The sequence below is a fragment of the Spinacia oleracea genome, chromosome 1 (genome assembly GCF_020520425.1).
Source record: "Spinacia oleracea cultivar Varoflay chromosome 1, BTI_SOV_V1, whole genome shotgun sequence".
In the NCBI taxonomy this organism is placed as follows: Eukaryota; Viridiplantae; Streptophyta; class Magnoliopsida; order Caryophyllales; family Amaranthaceae; genus Spinacia; species Spinacia oleracea.
Window position 1 is genome coordinate 41,326,479 of NC_079487.1, and position 18,121 is coordinate 41,344,599.

The 18,121-nt window shown below is 37.3% G+C and overlaps 1 protein-coding gene, 1 long non-coding RNA gene and 1 other non-coding gene across 3 annotated transcripts; all 3 read right to left on the reverse strand.

Annotated features, from left to right (window-relative positions):
* Positions 1 to 1,744: 1,744 nt before the first annotated feature.
* On the reverse strand, positions 1,745 to 4,117 carry LOC130465839 (uncharacterized). Its single transcript, XR_008925856.1, has 3 exons — positions 3,668 to 4,117; positions 2,940 to 3,004; positions 1,745 to 1,968 (listed from the first exon to the last, which is right to left on the reverse strand). It is a non-coding gene; the product is annotated as an uncharacterized lncRNA (long non-coding RNA).
* A 5,586-nt stretch (positions 4,118 to 9,703) lies between these two features.
* LOC130466528 (small nucleolar RNA R71) lies at positions 9,704 to 9,806 on the reverse strand. The gene has a single exon (XR_008926746.1). It is a non-coding gene; the product is annotated as a small nucleolar RNA R71 (small nucleolar RNA).
* A 1,151-nt stretch (positions 9,807 to 10,957) lies between these two features.
* LOC110800833 (protein argonaute 10-like) lies at positions 10,958 to 15,090 on the reverse strand. The gene is made up of 8 exons (XM_056835313.1): positions 14,777 to 15,090; positions 13,486 to 13,587; positions 12,205 to 12,265; positions 11,985 to 12,048; positions 11,780 to 11,915; positions 11,567 to 11,640; positions 11,385 to 11,479; positions 10,958 to 11,284 (listed from the first exon to the last, which is right to left on the reverse strand). Exons 1-8 carry the CDS (start codon positions 14,901 to 14,903, stop codon positions 11,239 to 11,241), a joined length of 705 nt encoding a protein of 234 aa, XP_056691291.1. The 5' UTR covers positions 14,904 to 15,090; the 3' UTR covers positions 10,958 to 11,238.
* Positions 15,091 to 18,121: the final 3,031 nt, after the last annotated feature.

Below are 18,121 nucleotides of genomic sequence, written 5' to 3' on the forward strand. Positions count from 1 at the left end.
ATCCTCAAAATAGAATAAAGAACAATTCCTTGAAAACTTTAACTTTTATTGCTAACTCCATAGAGGTTTATTACATCCTTGAAAATAATAAAGAACATTTCAAACTTCAATAAACTTAAACCTTAAACAGTTGTAGCTTTGCTTGCTACTTATTCTTTAAAACATAAAAGAGCTAATTAACTATTTATGACTTCAAAATATTTGTGGCCTCTTGCCTATTCATTGCTCCTGAAACTTGCGTAGTGAAATTTAGATCTCAAGATCATCAAATTCTTTCTCAGGGTCTTCATCTTCTTCCATATCTTCATCTTGATTAGGCTCATTTGCCGCCTGTTCACTTTTGAGCTCTGCATCTGAATCACTAGAAATTTCAATGGTTGGCTCATGGGCCACTAGGTTAGGATTCTCTCCCTCAACACCTACATTCTCATTCTCCACAGCTACATCATTTTCCTCTAGGTCATTATTTACACTTACTCCCATAGGTTCTTCTGTAACTGCATCTCCAACATGACTCCCTACGATTTTACCGTCTCTAAACCCACTTTCTGCCGCCTCAATAATGGTGGTCAGAATTTCTGAATCATATTTCCATCTACCATCCCAAGTCCCATACTTAGTCAAGTTTGAAGTTCCATTATCAGAATGCATGTCTTTAAATTTTTCCTTGAGTTCTAGGTATGGAAATTTGTTAGGTAAGCAATTAATGATAGTGGCTGCTATGATATCCTTTCTCATTAAGATAGATTGCCCTTGAACTTTAGCATAATATTCACATCCAAACATGATTTTCTTCACGTAAATATCAGGGGTTTCTATATCAAGTTTCTCGAAGGATCCTATGTTGGTATACTTGGAAAGAAACATTTTATTCCTGAAATAAACAATTCCATGTCTCACTAACGATTTTCCAACCAAATCATAAACAAAGTTCAATAACGCAATAAGTTTGGTGGAATCAAACAATTCTTTATGCACATGTAAATGTAACGCTTAAACAATTAGCACACGCACGTACATAACAATCAATTTCTTATGCTTTCCTTAGCTAGCTACTAATGCACATATAATTCTATCTTATATGCCCTTCTTATACTACCCATCTCTCATAAACTAGAGCATTGGAATAATTTAAATAACAAAATAAAAGGACGATAATATAATAAAATTATAACATAGGATAATAACATAAATAAAAATATAAAATAAATAAAGTAAAATAAATTAAGGAAATGCGTAGCGAATAAATTAGAAAATAAAGTTATTAATTCGAAAAAGATTTATATTTTCTAATAACGAATTCTAACTCTTGAAACAACTAAAAAAAAATGTACTCATTTTTTTTTTTTTTTTGTTTTTTGTTTTTTGAATAATAAATAATAAGAAAAATAGAAATGTCGAAAGTATCACTTTAACTTTAATAATAATTTGATTTCGAACTTAAATAAGAAATATTATATACTTTCAAACAGGATAAAAGGAAATCGGCCCCCCAAAAAAAGTACCAATTTTTGAACACTATAATCCGTAGAAGCTCGAATTTTAAGAAATTGATTTTAAATAATCAGATAGTTAGGCGCCTAAAATTTATTAAAGTAAAACCTTAGCTTCTAGATACCACTTTGTAACACCCCGACAATTCTCTCTTTTCTAAAACAACATTTTAATATAAAACGTAGTGAATTATCAAGGCATTATCGCCCGTGTGAAAACGTAACGGCTTATTCAGAATTTTGCAGCGGAAAACATAAAACTAACTTTAGGTTTGTAAATAACCGATTACAGGTTTAATCCCAAAAATCATCCAACGAAAATAAGGAAATATAAATAATACGACAAGTTTAAAATCCAAATTAACCAACCAAGTCACTTAGCAAAACAAAACTAAATACAAGCTCTCTAATCCCGATCCCAATGATGCATCATCTTCAAACCTGTAGATGGACAATGCTTATTGATCCTTAGAGACTGCTCACCAAAGATTGGGTCATCACAGGATCAATAAGGCATAGCCATGATCAACATGCACAAGCAAAAGCACGTAATCAGCAGAGTACTACATACTAAATCAATAATAATCCTAACATGATTCTATTAAACGAACAATCATAACATGATGCTGATGAAACATAAGTAAGGGCAAACGACACATATTAATTTGAATACCACACTTGACTAGACTAAGCTAGACTGGACTACACTTTTATAACAAGAGTATTATTTTAATTGAAATAGTCAATGGACTGAGTTGTCTACTAAAAACTTCTTCTTCTTCACCAAGGAAGACGAGGTACGGGCGCGACTCCGTAAACCCCAATGACCTGCGATATCGAGGGACTTTTGAATAAAATAGAACCGGTGATCAATCCGGCCCCAGAAAAAGCCATAGGCGACCCATGACCCCAACTCATGATTGTCCGTCACTTTAGACGTGCACAGTCTAAAGCTATTGCTACTCAGTTTCACTTTGCATGACTTAACTTTTAATACTTGGTTATGACTCATCAAACATAAATATTATATTCAACAAGTAAACACAACTTCTTTTATCTTTGAATTAAACAAGTGATCACAACGTTCAACCAAGAGCCAATCCAAACTATTTTAATCCTTCCTTTATCCATATTTAAAAACCTTTATTAGGTATAAGGTTCAACTACCAAACAAGGTCCTCGGCCCTTATAAAGTAGTGAAAATCTAAAGAGGAACAACGATCAATAAAGATCTAAACCAATATTAAATAATATAAAGTTCCCCAAAACCAACATGCTTGCATCAATATTCCATGCTAACATGATTCAATTCTTATAAATAAAGTTCTATGTTCAACGCATTAATTCAACGACATTGAACATGAAATTCCAACATAAACAAGTTCATAAATATAGTCATCATATTCTCAATACAACACACATCCAAGCACACAGGTATGTACGTACCTTGTGTAAACAAACTGATAGGCCACTTTAACGAATTCAAAAGTCACCCACAAAGAATTCTCCGCCTAAAATAATCAAGAAACGTACCCAAATCAATTCCTAATAATTTACAGCAACATTAACGTACTCTAAACACATCCTAAACATATTTAGAACATTCCCCAATATCGAAACTTAATTAATTAACTTCCTAGAATAGTGATTACTACACTAATGATCACCAATTATCATAAACCCCAATAAAGCATCCCTTTTTAAAATTCCAGCAATATAAAATAGTTTAAAACTTCGCCAAACCATAATTAATATGCTTAAAATCATAAAAAACAATAACCTTAATAACTCATCAACATTATACCATGATTTTAAAACTATTAAAACCTTAAAAATTCATGCCTTAATAACTAAAAATCATTATTTCAATGCAATCGCATAATCTGAAAATTGAATTTATTATTTAAACATAATATATAATATGAAAATATAATATACTTATAATAACTTATAATTTACATTCAATAATCATGAATTAAATCACTAAACTAATTAAAAACCCTAACTTATAAATTAATCAACCAAAAACTGAAAATAATTAATTAGTAACATCAACACCAAATCTGAAAATTATAATTTAACAATAAAGATTAATAATTTAATTTCAAGAAACATAATTTCAAATTAGTAAACTTAATTAAAAGATTTAAATAACTTAGGGTTTAAGAAATAACCAAAAGTGAGGATGAGAGGGTGGGCGGTCGGCGGTCAGAGACACGACGGCGCGGCAGCGGCGGCTCGCGGAGGTTGTCAGGCCTGGTGGTGCGTGCGGTGGTGGTGGCTTCCGCAACAAACAGAAACAAGAGCAATGATGTGCTTGCGTGGAGGAGGAAGGAGGGAACGGGAAGGAAGAACAGCAGGAGTTCTGGTGGCGGCTTGCGACGCGAAGGTGGCCGACGGCGCTGGCTTGGTGGTCGCGGCTGGGCCGCGGCGGCTGTGCAAGAAAAACAGAAGCTTGAGGAGGGGAGAAAAACGGGGATGAAGAAGAAACAGAGAAGGAGAGGAAGGAGAAGGACGACGAAGAAGAAGGAGGTTACCAGCGACGGAGGCGGCGTCCGACGGTGGTGAGGTGGTGGCTGCGCAAGGAGGAGCAAACGAACGTGAAGGAGGAGGTTTTGGGGTTTTTTTTTTACGTGAAGCTTGAAGTAGCAGGGGTTTGAGGTTTGCTTTTCCACGTGAAGTTGGATTAGAAAAGGGAGTAGGTAGTTTGGGTTTTATTACTTTGGGCTTCACCAATTGGGCTAGAGTTAGGAGTTTAATTTTAGGATTCGAATCCAAAACCGAAATATGATCGTTTTCTAAATTCAATCGATTTTCGTAATTCAAATTCTTTTTAACTTAAAATTCTAAAATTATTCTTTATTGCACAAACCGTTAAAATATTTAGAATATATTTAAATAAAATTAAATATACATTAAATATATAATAAAGTTCTAAAATCGTTAAATATTTAGAAGGTACTTAAAATAAAATAAATATACGTGAATTATATATTTATTACTTAAAATTCATAAATTCTATTTAAATATAAATAATGTACGTTAATATATATTAATAAAATTTAAATTTACGGGGGATTACAGTAAACGTTATGAAATAGCTGAACTCACCTCTAGCTTTTGTACTCATAGGCCCACATACGTCTGTATGTATTAGCCCTAGTAGTTCGCTTGCTCTTTCTCCCACCTTTGAGAAAGGTTGCTTTGTCATTTTGCCAAGTAAACAAGATTCGCATTGATCAATCTTCTCTAAGTCGAATGATTCTAGAATTCCTTTCCGTTGAAGTAATTCCATGCGCTTTATGTTTATATGGCCTAATCGACAATGCCACAGAAATGTGAGATTCGAATCACCAGTTTTAGCCTTTATGGTATTTATGTTATAAATGTGTTTGCTCGTATCTAGCACGTAAAGACCGTTTTCTTGTTGTGCTGAACCATAAAACATTCCATTCAAAGCAAAAGAACAACTATTGTCTTTAAATTGAAAACCAAAACCTTTAGAATCCAAACTTGAAACGGAAATGATGTTTCTGGTCATACTAGGAACATAGTAACAGTTTTATAGTTCCAAAACAAACCCACTAGGCAAAGAAATAAAATAAGATCCTAAGGCTAATGCAGCAATCCGTGCTCCATTTCCCACGCGTAGATCCATCTCTCCTTTATCAAGCTTTCTACTTCTCCTTAGTCCTTGTGGATTGGAACATAAGTGTGAGCCACAACCAGTATCTAATACCCAAGAAGTAGAATTAGCTAGATTACAATGTATAACATACATACCTGAAGTAGAAGCAACGTTCTCGTTCTTCTCATCTTCCTTCTTCTTCAAGCAATCCCTCTTCCAATGCCCCTTCTTCTTGCAGTAGAAGCATTCAGAGTCGGCAGGAGAACGAGTCGCCCTTTTCTGTTTACCAGAACCGGCGCCATTGGACTTGGATGAGGGCGAAGCCTTGCCCTTACCCTTCTTGCCCTTGTTCTTGCCTGATTTCTTGAAGTTCTTGCCCTTACGCACCATAAGCATATCATGCTTATTTTCTTGTTTGAGCGTCTTTTCAGCGGTTTTCAGCATACCGTGAAGCTCAGTAAGAGACTTCTCCATGCTATTCATGTTGTAATTCAACTTGAACTTATCATAGTCATAATGAAGCGAATGGAGAATGATGTCAATAGCCATTTCATTTGAGACGTCAGAATCTAGAGCTCTCATGTTCTCAAAGAGTCCAATCATTTTAAGAACATGTGGCTCACTGGTTCTCCTTTCTTGAGCTTAGTCTCGAGGATCAACCTCTGAGTCTCGAATCTTTCAATTCTGGCTTGGTCCTGAAACATGTTCTTCAACTCCGAGATGATTTGGTAAGCATCCGAGTTAATTAACGTTTTCTGAAGTTCAGGACTCATAGATGCAAGCATCACACATTTGACATCCCTGTTGGCCTGAATCCAACGATTAAGGGCAGCTTGAGTTACTTCCGGCCCAGCCTCTTCCGGTAACTCTTCCTCAAGGACATATTCTTTTTCCTCATGCATAAGAACTATTTGTAAGTTCCTTTTCCAGTCGAGGAAATTGTTTCCATTCAACTTCTCTTTGTAGAGAATTGAACGCAGGTTGAAAGTGTTATTGTTTGCGGCCATTTTTTATTACTACAATCGAAAATAATTTGCAATAAATAACCATTCATACAATTCAATAACTTTGAAATAAAAGCAAAAACATGCAATCATTAAAGCTATTAAAACATTTCATTCATGCAAAAAGCAAAAATTATGGTCCGAAATGAATGAAACGATTCCAAGACCCCAAAAGTCCTAAATCCTTAAGCAGCTTTAGCATGTCTTAAGTATTTTAAGATTTTAGGTAAGCAAAACCTATTGCTAGTAATCTCCAAATTACTCTTGGTTAATAAATTAATGCCATAATTTATCCCATTGCCACAACTTAATGCCATTGTTGTTTGAGTTGTAACCACAATAAACGTGCTCCTTTAGGACGTCTTACCATCTAAGTCAACTAAAATAGCACCTCGCTTTAGCGTAAACCTACTATCTTAGATCCCTAGATTTTTGTAAGTGTTGATTTGGAAGGCAATTTTAAAACTCAATATTACTTGGACCTAGTTGTTTCTATGTTGGTTCGATTATTTAGTGAACTTAAAACTAATCGATTCATAGGAAACAACCTGTTCATGCAAAGCATACATACATTCATACATTCACGCATAATATATATATTAAATTGCATAAATAATTGGTGATCTAGTATGGCCCAAAACTTCTTGTCTTGAAGCATCCAATCTTCATCACCTCCTTGTTAGCTTGGCATCGTCTTGAATCTTCGTTCAAATGCTAACTTAAAGTTCTAAACTTACAAATACTTGAAAATAATAAATTACATCAAAATTTCCATGGTACGCAGACCATATTTAAAACTTTACATTCAAAGATAGAATGGTGCGCAGACCGTATTTAACTATCCTAAATTTGGCCATACTAGTCAATTGGAGTACCTGCATTGCATAAAATATATATTCTACGCATTCACCCATTCGCATGCTAAAACGAATGGCCCATGTTAATATGCAAGTATTTACGTGAATTAATTAAAATTCACGTTCACATAAACGCGTCCTAAAAGATTAATCAATTTCCAAATTATTAATCCTTAGACTTTATTCTAATTAAAATTGAATTTAATTAAAATAATGCGACCTACGAAACAATTAAAATAATTATTTCATTTTAATTTCATTTAGTGGCTCCCACTCAAACCAATAATTATTCTGGATAATTAATTATGAAATATTAAATTAAAACTCGCGGCCCGGCCCAAGCAAATAAAATATTAAATTAAATATCCTGTTAGCCCAAATTAATGCAAATATACGAAGCCCAACTAATTAAACGATTCCAAAAAAAAGTTCAATTAAACGGCCTAGGCTTGCGCCCAGCCCGTCGTGCGAGAGGCCCAAGAGCACACGAGCATTGCCTGCGCGCCCCAGCCCATCGCACTGCATGCCATCGCTCGCGCGCCATGCCTCGCGCATGCGCATCGCGTACCCGCAGCAATGCTGCCCCTGCGTTGCGTGTGTGTTGTGTATCGTGGGTGCTCGACGTCGCAAGCCTCGCGCTTCGCTTCGTCGCAGCCCCGCAGGCACTCGCCTGCCCCTGCCTTGCCTAGCGCGCACGAGGCACGCAGCCTTGCGCTGCTGCCCGTGTCGCATGCTCGGCGAGCACAATGGCCTCGTATGGCTCGACGAGCCAGACTTCCATCATGCCCATGTTCGTGTTTTTGGTTCGTAAAACGGACCAACTTAATTAAAATTAAATTTAATTCACGAACTTGCATTAATTTTATTTTTCAAAAAGGTTACGATTTAATTTTTGAAAAACAACGATTTTTAACGATTTAATAAACTTTAACGACAATCCAATTTCGTAAAAATAATAAATCAAGGGCTAACAATATTCAAACTTTTAAGAACGATCGAATCAACTTTAAAGTTTGAACTTTTAATTAATAAAATCCGAAACTTTATATCGTTCATAAACAATTAAATTTCAGATTATTAATAATTTGGTTTAAGTGCGATTAAAATTAACGAAACCATTCAAAATTTTACTCCAATAATTTTTAAAATTAGCCACTGACCCATGAAATTATATCCCCTTCCCCAATTAACCGAATTATTAATCCAAAAGTAATTAAAATTCAATTAGGGTTGTAAATTTTACGAAATGGGGAAAGGCAAATTAGGGTTTATACTTATCGGAAAAATCTGAAATTTTTACCATAAATGAAGAATGTACCCAGAAACATTGTGTCAAAATGTCAAGCAATTCCGAGTAGTTTAGGTCGACCTTTTAATTGAATTACTGTCCGACACATTTAATTTTTAATAAACAATTAACAAAAACGCCCAAAAACTGATGCTTCGAGGCCTGTTTTCGCAATTCTATTCTCATGGGTTGATCTTAGAAAATCGTTTTCCATCAGATTAGGGTTTTAAAAATCGAAAAAGCGAATATTTTTGATTTCGGAATTGCCAATTTCGCAATTAATCCCACAATTCGAAAAAATTGCGAAAAATCAACAAAAATTCCAAAAATTTCGACAATGCAAAAACAATAATAATCATGCTAATTCATGCTTTGAATACATAAGGCTCATGATACCACTGTAGGGGAATACAGTTAAACATAATAACATGTGCGGAACAATCCCCAAAGCCAGGAAACATGTATAAAGCACAGATTAAGCATACTTACATTCGAAGCGTGTTTTCCACAATAATCCGTCAACGGACACGAACAAAGAACTCCAATTGTTGTTCCTCTACTTGGTTCACCGGCACGATCAGATCCGTCTTGATAATCATAGCTTAGACAATTGATCAAGATATTTGCTTTTGGGATGAACACACTATGGAGGCACAGAGAGAATTAGGGTTCTCTGTTTTCTCCTAGGGTTGTGTGTAATCTGAATTGTGATTGTAGTAAGTTGGAAATTAGGTCATAAGGTTATTTACATAACCTTACTAACCGACCAAGCCATAAGGCAAGGCCGGCTAGCAAGCCCGCGCAGCATCACACGGACACGCACAGCGAGTTGGGCCGTGGGCCGCGCTGCTGCTGCTGTGTCGTGGTCTTGGCCCGCGTGCGCACACAGTTGCTCGGCCATGGGCCAGCGCTGTTGTGTCGCCTTGCTTGCTTGCCTAGCGCGCGCGCCCATGGGCCTTGAGTGCTTCGTGCACTTGGCTCGTGGGCCGCTCCTCGTATCCGCGTTTAATATATTTCCGATATATTATTTATCGTTTCGTATACGACGAATCACCGTCGTACGATACGATTTATTCGTTTCGCCTAGCTTACGAATATTCGCGATACGATATACGATTCCGATGCAAGGTCGTATCGTATAATACGTTTCCAACTTAAATCCCGAAAAGCTATTAAATGAATTTCCGATTCATTTAATCCGGTGAACTGTTACGTGTCATTGGTGTGACCTTGTAGGTTTAGTCAAGAGTAAGTTGTGAGTTCAATATCCATTAGAACTCACTGATCGGAAGCATTGCTCCAGCTAGCTGTTCCAATCACTTGATCTCACTGAATTAATTGTTCGCAATTAATCTGAACCTTGGTATTAGACTTAATGCACCTTGGGTGAAGGACATATTTCCTTCACTACTCTCATGGGAAGACGGCGGAGTATCGTCACAAAATTCAATCATTTGAGCAAAAGCGGGATGAGTCGCTTTTTGAAGCTTGGGACCGATTCAAAAAATACCAAAGGGAATGCCCTCACCATGGGATTCCTAACTGGTTACTCCTCCAAACTTTCTATTTGGGATTGAGCCCAACCTCCAAGGCAAGTCTAGATGCGGGGGCGGGTGGTCCAATTATGAACAAGCATGGCACGTTGGTACGTTGGAACTATGATTGCAAAAGTAGAAGTGATGATGGTAAGGGTTGAATTTATGCTATGGAGCAAGCACAGATTATCGAGAAGCTTAGGTCCAGATTAGAAAAGCTAGAGAGCACTCCAAGTCAACCCCCATCGCCATCAACAATTCCACCGCCTTCGGCTACTCTTCTCACTAAGGGGAAGGGCAAGGTGAGTTCCTATGACACCATGCCTTTAGGTACATCCTTTTGTGATAATTGTCAAGTGGGCATTTCCCTAATGCATGTCCTTTAATGCATAAAGTGTCTTATGTGGATTATGGCCCTTCTTATGAAGGTGATTTTGATGTGGAATATGCCAATTCTATGAATGAGAGGCCTAGATATGATGGCCCCCAGAATCAAAACTTTAATAGGCAAGCACCTAGAGGCCCTCCTATGCATGGATCCTACCAAGGCTTTGGCCAAGGAGGTGGGTAAGATAGTCAAGGCCGAGGTGGCTATAGGGCGCAAGGCTATCAAGGCCAAGCACCCTATGGTCAATCTCATGGTCTTAGCAATCAAACCCAATACAATCAAGGTATTTATCATCCTAACCATCAAGGTGGAGGGGCTTACAACTATCCTTATGGGAAATATAGGGGTGCCTCTAGTGGGGGCTATCCGTCGAACCCGGGAGGTCAATATGTGTTTCTCAATTTCCACCTCCCGGATTCAATCACTAGTGGAAAAAGGCTCATTTGCATCGCACATTTAAGTGCATTTGCGTCGCACATTGTGCGTAGAAAAGCTCTCGACAATGACTCTCATTTGCGTCGCACATTAAGCAAATGTGCGACGCAAGTGACTTTTCAGGCACCATGTTGAAAAGTCATTTGCCTGGCACATTAGCTTTATGTGCGACGCAAATGACTTTTCTGGCGCCATGCTGAAAAGTCATTTGCGTCGCACATTAGGCTAATGTGCGACACAAATGACTTTGAATTTTGTAAAAAAAAATAGGTTCCATTTTACTATTCTATATATATATATATATATATATATATATATATATATATATATAGTAAAATTAAACCTATTAAATAGAACCACATCAAATCAATAAGACTAAATACATAAAGGCAGTACCTTCATAAATCTTAAAATACAAAAGCTTGAAATATCTACAACAATGTATTTCATCTAACGGTTTCTCTTGACACCCAACAAAAAAAAAATAAAAAAAAAATAGTTGCTGTCCAGAATCTTCTAGCGTTTCCCTTGCTTCTAGTGTAGTATCGAGCAACGTCCCAACAATCATGGCCAAGGCGTAGCAAGTGATGAGAAAAGTGCATTTAATATGTCAGTCAAATTGGTTTTGGTGTACAGATCGTGAGTAAAAAACCAACCTAGAATAAGTTAGGAAAAATAATTTAGATCACGGCCAAGGCGTAGCAAGTGATGTAATGCTTATTTAGTATTGTAATATTAGTTGGGGGGTCTGCTTACGTATAATAGAGATTGTTCGTTAGAGATTGTATCTCATCAGCTGAGAATTTGTTATCGTCCCAGAGAACATGGTAATGAGCAGGTCTGCTGGTTCCCTGAAGAAAACGGTTGTGCTATTTGTTATTTCTAAAGAAAACATGTAAGCTATCTATAACTCTATTAAAACTCGCTGAAAAACTCACCTGAATACCAGCATGACTGCATAGAAAGAAATCAAAATCCGTTGGGTGACATATTTTAGTATCTACCACTGTGCCTGCAATGTCATGAATTCAATGTTATCAAACATCATCAGAAAAAGTGCAAAGTAGAAAGAAAAGATGAGAGTTAAAAACGCTTAAAACCCCTTTTCTATGAAATTATAAAGAAGAACTCATCAAAAGAATAGAAATTACCGGGTAAGATATTCCCACTCTTGTCAGTAATTCTCTTGTCGTTGTGATTGTTTGGAAATAATCTAGTATGATTACACTTTTGGACCACAACAAATGTAACCGGGGGTTGATAGCCCGGTTCCAGTGACGCACATGCCTACGAAAAGATAGAAGTTAAGCACTGGAAAAGCATAAACTTTCTAACGGCAACAAGTTTATGGCATACCTTTCTAATGGCATCAAGTTCATACAGTAGAACATGATAGAATTGCCCATCACTGACACCATCCCTGCTCAGGAAATAAATCATGTTATATGAATGAATAAACAACTAAGATTCATTTTGTCAACAAGATATATGCCATTTCAGTTTTAAGACATCATTCCACAATTATTTCTGTTGTCATTTCTAGTGTTGATAAAAAGATACAGGTAAGGTAATTTACCTGTAAAATATTATCCTCAGAGGCTTTTGTCCCGTGGCCCTTTTAAAGGAGAGCAAAAATTCTTTGCAGCAGCCAAACCAATAAAAGTTTAGTAACGTGAGCATGAAACACTAAAAAACGGATTGACATAAACGCAAGTCAAAATCTAATGATCATCAAGTTACATGGGTGCTGAAGTATAAAGCAGCAAGACATTGTTGCATTTTATATGCAATATGTCAACACGAGTCAGCTGCTAGTATCAGACATGGTTACATATCCAGGAAGTGTTCATGTCCATTTCATTGTGCCCTATGGTAAAACTATGAGTATTATTATTATTATTGAAAGCAACATATTTCTGGAAAATAGTAGAGTACGTCTATAGCTACAATTTTCCTTCTGGAATTTAGAAAGTTTATCAAGGATAGATGCAACAAATAAGTTAGGAAAAATAATTTAGCAGTACCACATCTAAATTATCTAGCCATTGCTATCGAATGAACTCCTTAATGCACATTACACTTGTCATACTACGAAGCTCAAAATTCTAGAATGTACATGGAAGATGTTCAATAATTCATATTTGTTCTTATTAACGTAGAGTTCAAAAGAACGTGTAATGGCCAATTATAAATGTTACTCTACATGATTGGTAGTAGAATACAGTTATCGAATGCTACATGATGCAGTCTATGAAAAAATCTGTAATAATGATCAACCGACAAACCCTAAGACCAACTCAGGGTTATGATACAAAGGCTCCATCATGCAGAAACGTAATAATAAAATATTGTAAGCACAGATGCCAAGGGATATAACGGAAAAGAAAATAACCTCAGGAATGGGTGGCCTTTCCTTGTCTAAGACTGCAAGTAAAGCATTCTATAAATCAAAGAAGTTTTAAACAAGGACTAAAAACAACTCTGCGACACAAGGGAAAGTATTAAGGAAATCGTCTCAACAAAATTTGCCATATTTCATTTATTTTAAAACATTCATACACATTGTTTTTCACACAAAGTTATCTCACAATACACAAACAACAAAAAGAATCAGTTGACTTAGGAGAAAAGAAAATTAAAAGAATCTAAGAAATCTAAAAATACAATAATTCAACTACTGATGTAAATATCACAACCAAATTTGTTGATTGGCTCAAACCCTGCCAGATTCAACATAATCAAATGAGCAATAACCCCATTTACCAAAATCCAAATCAAGTATTGCACATAAGTCAGTATCAGAACTCAAACGAAAAGGAAAAAACATCTAAATAAGCAAGGTGATAGATTAACCGACCAGTAGACGTAGAGATGCTGAAGGTAGCTGGGTGACCTCCAGTGACTGGACTAGGTGATATTTCAACCCCACTTACCTTCACTTCATAATCAGCTTTCTTATCTGCAAAGAATATAATGTGCTTAAACTCTGACAAGGAATCAAAAGGAAAACTTAAAAGCACCAAAACAATTACCCCCCCCCCCCAACCCATCTCCCCCATGTTTCTAGCAACATGTAGTATAGATATCAACAATTGAGATTTTTGCTTCTTCAAAGATTTGTACACTCCACTGTCATATTTCATTGTACAAAATCCAGACTCTCTTCCAAGCCTGAGTTTTGCATTCTGTGTTGGAGACAGAGCAGGACACATCCAGGTCACATGTACAATATCTGATGTTATCTATGCAGATTCTCATCATACTCAAAACTACCCAAAACCCACAAAGTAGGATGAGATGCATCTCAAATCATTTCATCGTTATCTTCCAGAAAAAGCCTCAACCAACGTTGACCATTGAATCCCTATGTTCCCCTACAGTCCCAATGCCCATTCTGTTCACCGATGCACATTCTACTCCATTTTCATCCGGGTTCTCCGCGTGCTTCAATTTTTTATTTTGTGCTCCAATGAACTACCGAAAGCTCTGTATGCAATATAAGCAAAAGCAACATAACAAAGCTCAACACATAGTTGCTAATTTAACTAACACTTCAGCAGGTATCAAAATGATTTAGAAACCAGAAATTCAAGTCACTCTTACCCAGATACATATCTGATAAAAATCTAAACCCAAATTTTAAAATACCAGCACAATAATTAATCATTGCAATTGGTTTGTCTAACTAATGTAAGTATGTAACCCATAAGTATGTCATAATGTCTTATACACTAGAATAACGAAAGACACTACTCAATAACCTACTAGATTCAACAAAGAAAAACAGCAGGACACACAACCAGTGAATAGTTTACTGCAGAAATATGTCATTTCTGGTGCAATGAATCTCTAATTCTCCAAACAACAGCCAGCAGGACACACAAGTAGCGAAGCACAAAAGAAGTACTGCAGGTCTGCAGCCTAATAACCATAGAAATCCGAATAACCTCTTAGACAAATTAATTAACACAAATCAAATTACTAGTCCTAAATTTCCTTAAATTCAATCAAACAACAAATTAAACATAAAATTCCCAACCAAAAACCCTAAAATATACAACTCAACAGGTAAAGAATAATGAATTTTCTCCCAAAAAAACCAGAATTTTCATCCAAAAACCCTAACATTAAACGAATCTGCACCATACCTGCTGCAATAAACATACGATTTGATGACGAAGAACTAATTTGCAGAAATGGCGACGCACTGAAAACCCGAGTTTTACTGCTTCGAGACGTGACAGCGGAATCTACGATTTTACCTCTTTGTGCCATGTTTCACATATCGAGCTTGATTTTTCCGAGAAAATAGACAAATAGGGATAGGATGGTTAGAGCAGATTTCAAATGAAGGAGAGATAAAGAGGGGTTGATGTCTCAACAATGGAGTTCTGGAGAGAGGAAGATCAGAGAGAAAGAGAAGGGAGGCAGAGAGGTTATTCGTAAGTGAGAAATAATGGTAGAAGTAAACCTAAGCAGAGTATCCTAGCTGTGCGTCGCAGTTTAGTGATGTGTGACGCAAAATAAGAGGTAAACTGCGTCGTAGATTAATTAATGTGTGACGCAAATGACAAAAAACCTCCAATTTGGTACATTTGCGTCAGAGGTTAGTAAAACAGCGAGGCAGGTGATATTTTAATAGTTAAATTAGTATTTTTGCGTCACACATTACCATCAGCGACGCAATTATGGCGACGCAAATCACCATTTTTCTACTAGTGAATGGGCCAAGGACCTATGGCAACCAATTCCAACAAAATGCTAGTGGTTATGGCAATGCACCTCCACCGCTCCCGCCTCTCAAGTCTAAACTTGAGGCCCTTATGGAGTCGTTCGTGGGGGCGCAAGCCAAGAAAAATGTTGAGTTTTAGGATGGATTCAAGCAATCCCAATACTCACTTAAAAATGATTGAAACCCAACTAGCACAATTTACTAGCACCATCAAGGAACAACAAGTGCATACTAGTCTCCCACCCCAAGGTCAAGCTCCTAAGCAAATGTATGCGTTCATGACTAGGAGTGGGAAGATTTTAGATGATGGTGCTACGCTTGTTGATTCTCCTTGCTCTAGGGGAGAAAGATCTAAGGTAAATGAGTCTACGGATTGTGATGTGGTTGAAGAGAAGTCTCACGTTGGTGACGTGATTGATGGTGAAAAGCCAATAGAGGCTACTCTTCTACCTCTCCCTACTCCTCCTCTCCCCTATCCTCAAAGAATTGTCGGAAAGAAATTGGATGACCAATTCTCCAAGTTTCTAGACACTATTAGTAAGCTCTATGTGTCTTTCACCGAGGAGCTTAAGCAAATGCCACATTATTCTTGGTTCATGAGAGACATTTTGTGTGGAAAAAGAACTTGTGGCCCCAAGGATACCGTGCATCTCACGGAGAATTATAGTGCCTTGATTTTGAGCCCGTTTCCTCCAAAGCCCAAGGATCCCGGGAGTTTCTCGATCCCTTGTAGCATTCAAAAACTGAAATTCGATAACGCTCTTTGCGATTTGGGGGCAAGCGTGAGCATTTTGCCTTACAAAATTTATGAGAAGCTTAGCCTTGGTGATCTCATCCCTACCCCTATGTCTTTGCAATTAGCCGATCGTTCAGTTATGTACCCCTTGGGTAGGGTTGCTGATGTCCCCCTTGTGATAAGGAAGTTGACCTTTCTTGTTGACTTCATTGTCTTGGATATCGATGAGGATGCCCACACCCCTATTATCTTAGGGAGGCCATTATTGGCCACAACGGGTGCTCTCATTGATGTTCAAGGTGGTCTTATCACCTTGAAGGCGGGTGATGCCAAGGCTAGTTTTAAGCTCCCTATTGATAATGAATGTTGTTCCAAGAAGAAGAGTTGCATGAAGTTAGACATTATTTCATGCATTGAACATCGTTATGCTAACATTTCTAACAACTCTTGTGTTTCTAAGTTCAATGATAAGCTTTCTAGGGACAGCATCAAGGAGAAGAAGGTATTTGTGAACTCCTCGGTGTTAGGTGATTCATTTGATGATGTGATAACCATTCCCGAGATATTCGGGATGGATCTTGATGATGTGAGAGTGCACATTCCGGCAATCAATGGTAAGAAATCCATGAGCAAGAAGACCGAGAAGGGCAAACTTAAGCCCAAGAAGAGTTGGCTTGATCCCCTTTCCATGAGTTGCGGTTTGGGTGAGTTGTTTGTGCCCAAAGGGGCAAGGAAGAGATTTATGACACGTGATGACCCCGAGTTGGTTGTGTTTGACCCCCCATGAAAATGGGGGGGGGGGGGGGTTCGTCAAGCTAATGACATTAAACGAGCGCTACCGGGAGGCAACCCGTGAATTGGTTCTATCTCTTGTCCCCCCATGAGTTTTGGGGGGATTCGTCAAGCTAATGAGGTTAAACGAACGCTACCCGAGAGGCAACCCGGTTGTCTAACTCTTAGATTTAATTTTAGTTTGTTTTTTTAGATTAACCTTCCTTTGTTAGCTTTATTTTTGTTTTAAGGGGAAAGCTTGCTTAATTTTTGGAAAATCAAGTTCTGTGCGACCGAACAACTTTTTGTTCGATCGCACAGGGGTGCCTTTGTGCGATCGTGTACTGTTACACGGTCGCACAAAAGTGATTTTGAGATCAGTATCCATCCAAAAATCGTGTTCGGTCGCACAACAATTTCAGTTCGGTCGCACAGCTTTGTGCGATCGAACAACTGTTTTTGTTCGATCGCACAGGTCAGTGGGGGAAGTTCCTGATTCTTTTTCTTCACAAAATCGCGAGCCCCCCTTCTTTCTTTTTCATTCTACTCGACTTTTCTCACTCTCAAACTCCATAACCTCTATTTTCTCCCTTCATACTCCATGTCTCCATTAATCTCACTCATTCCTTCTCACCAATTTCCCTCTCCCCTACTCTCATTCACAAAATCTTCATCATCCAAATCCCTAAATCCCCAATTTTTCAGATTTTGCACAACCCCCCAAAAGTTAGGGTTTTTGAAGAAATTTTCAAATTGTCAGCTTTGGTGCATTTGGAGCTTCTTGGGATTGATCTTTGCTACTTCCTTTACTTGTGGTGACGATTTCGTTCCCTTAATTCTTCAATTTCATTCTAACTTTTACCATGTTCATGTCATTTTAGAAATTTCTAAAATTTGTGGTTTTTGGGAGATTCTTGATGCATGTTTGATTATGTGAATATTATTTAATTGTCTAGATGAGTTATGCATGTTTCATTTCTTATTCTACATGAACTCTAGACATTTTGTGATGATTCGGTAGAGTTTTGGCTAGTTTGATTGTTCTTAATTGTGGAAGTGATGTTGTTTGGTTGTGGAGCAATGTATGGAGTATGCTTGTTGGCTTGAACTTGTTGAGAAGCTAGTGTAGTGTTTTGGTGTTTGATTGTGATGGTTTTAGCTATTTTGATTGAGATTGTATAGTTTTAGCTAGTTTAGTTGTTTGATTGATATAGTTTGCGAACTAACTTAGTTTTTCCTTCTTTTTGTATCTTG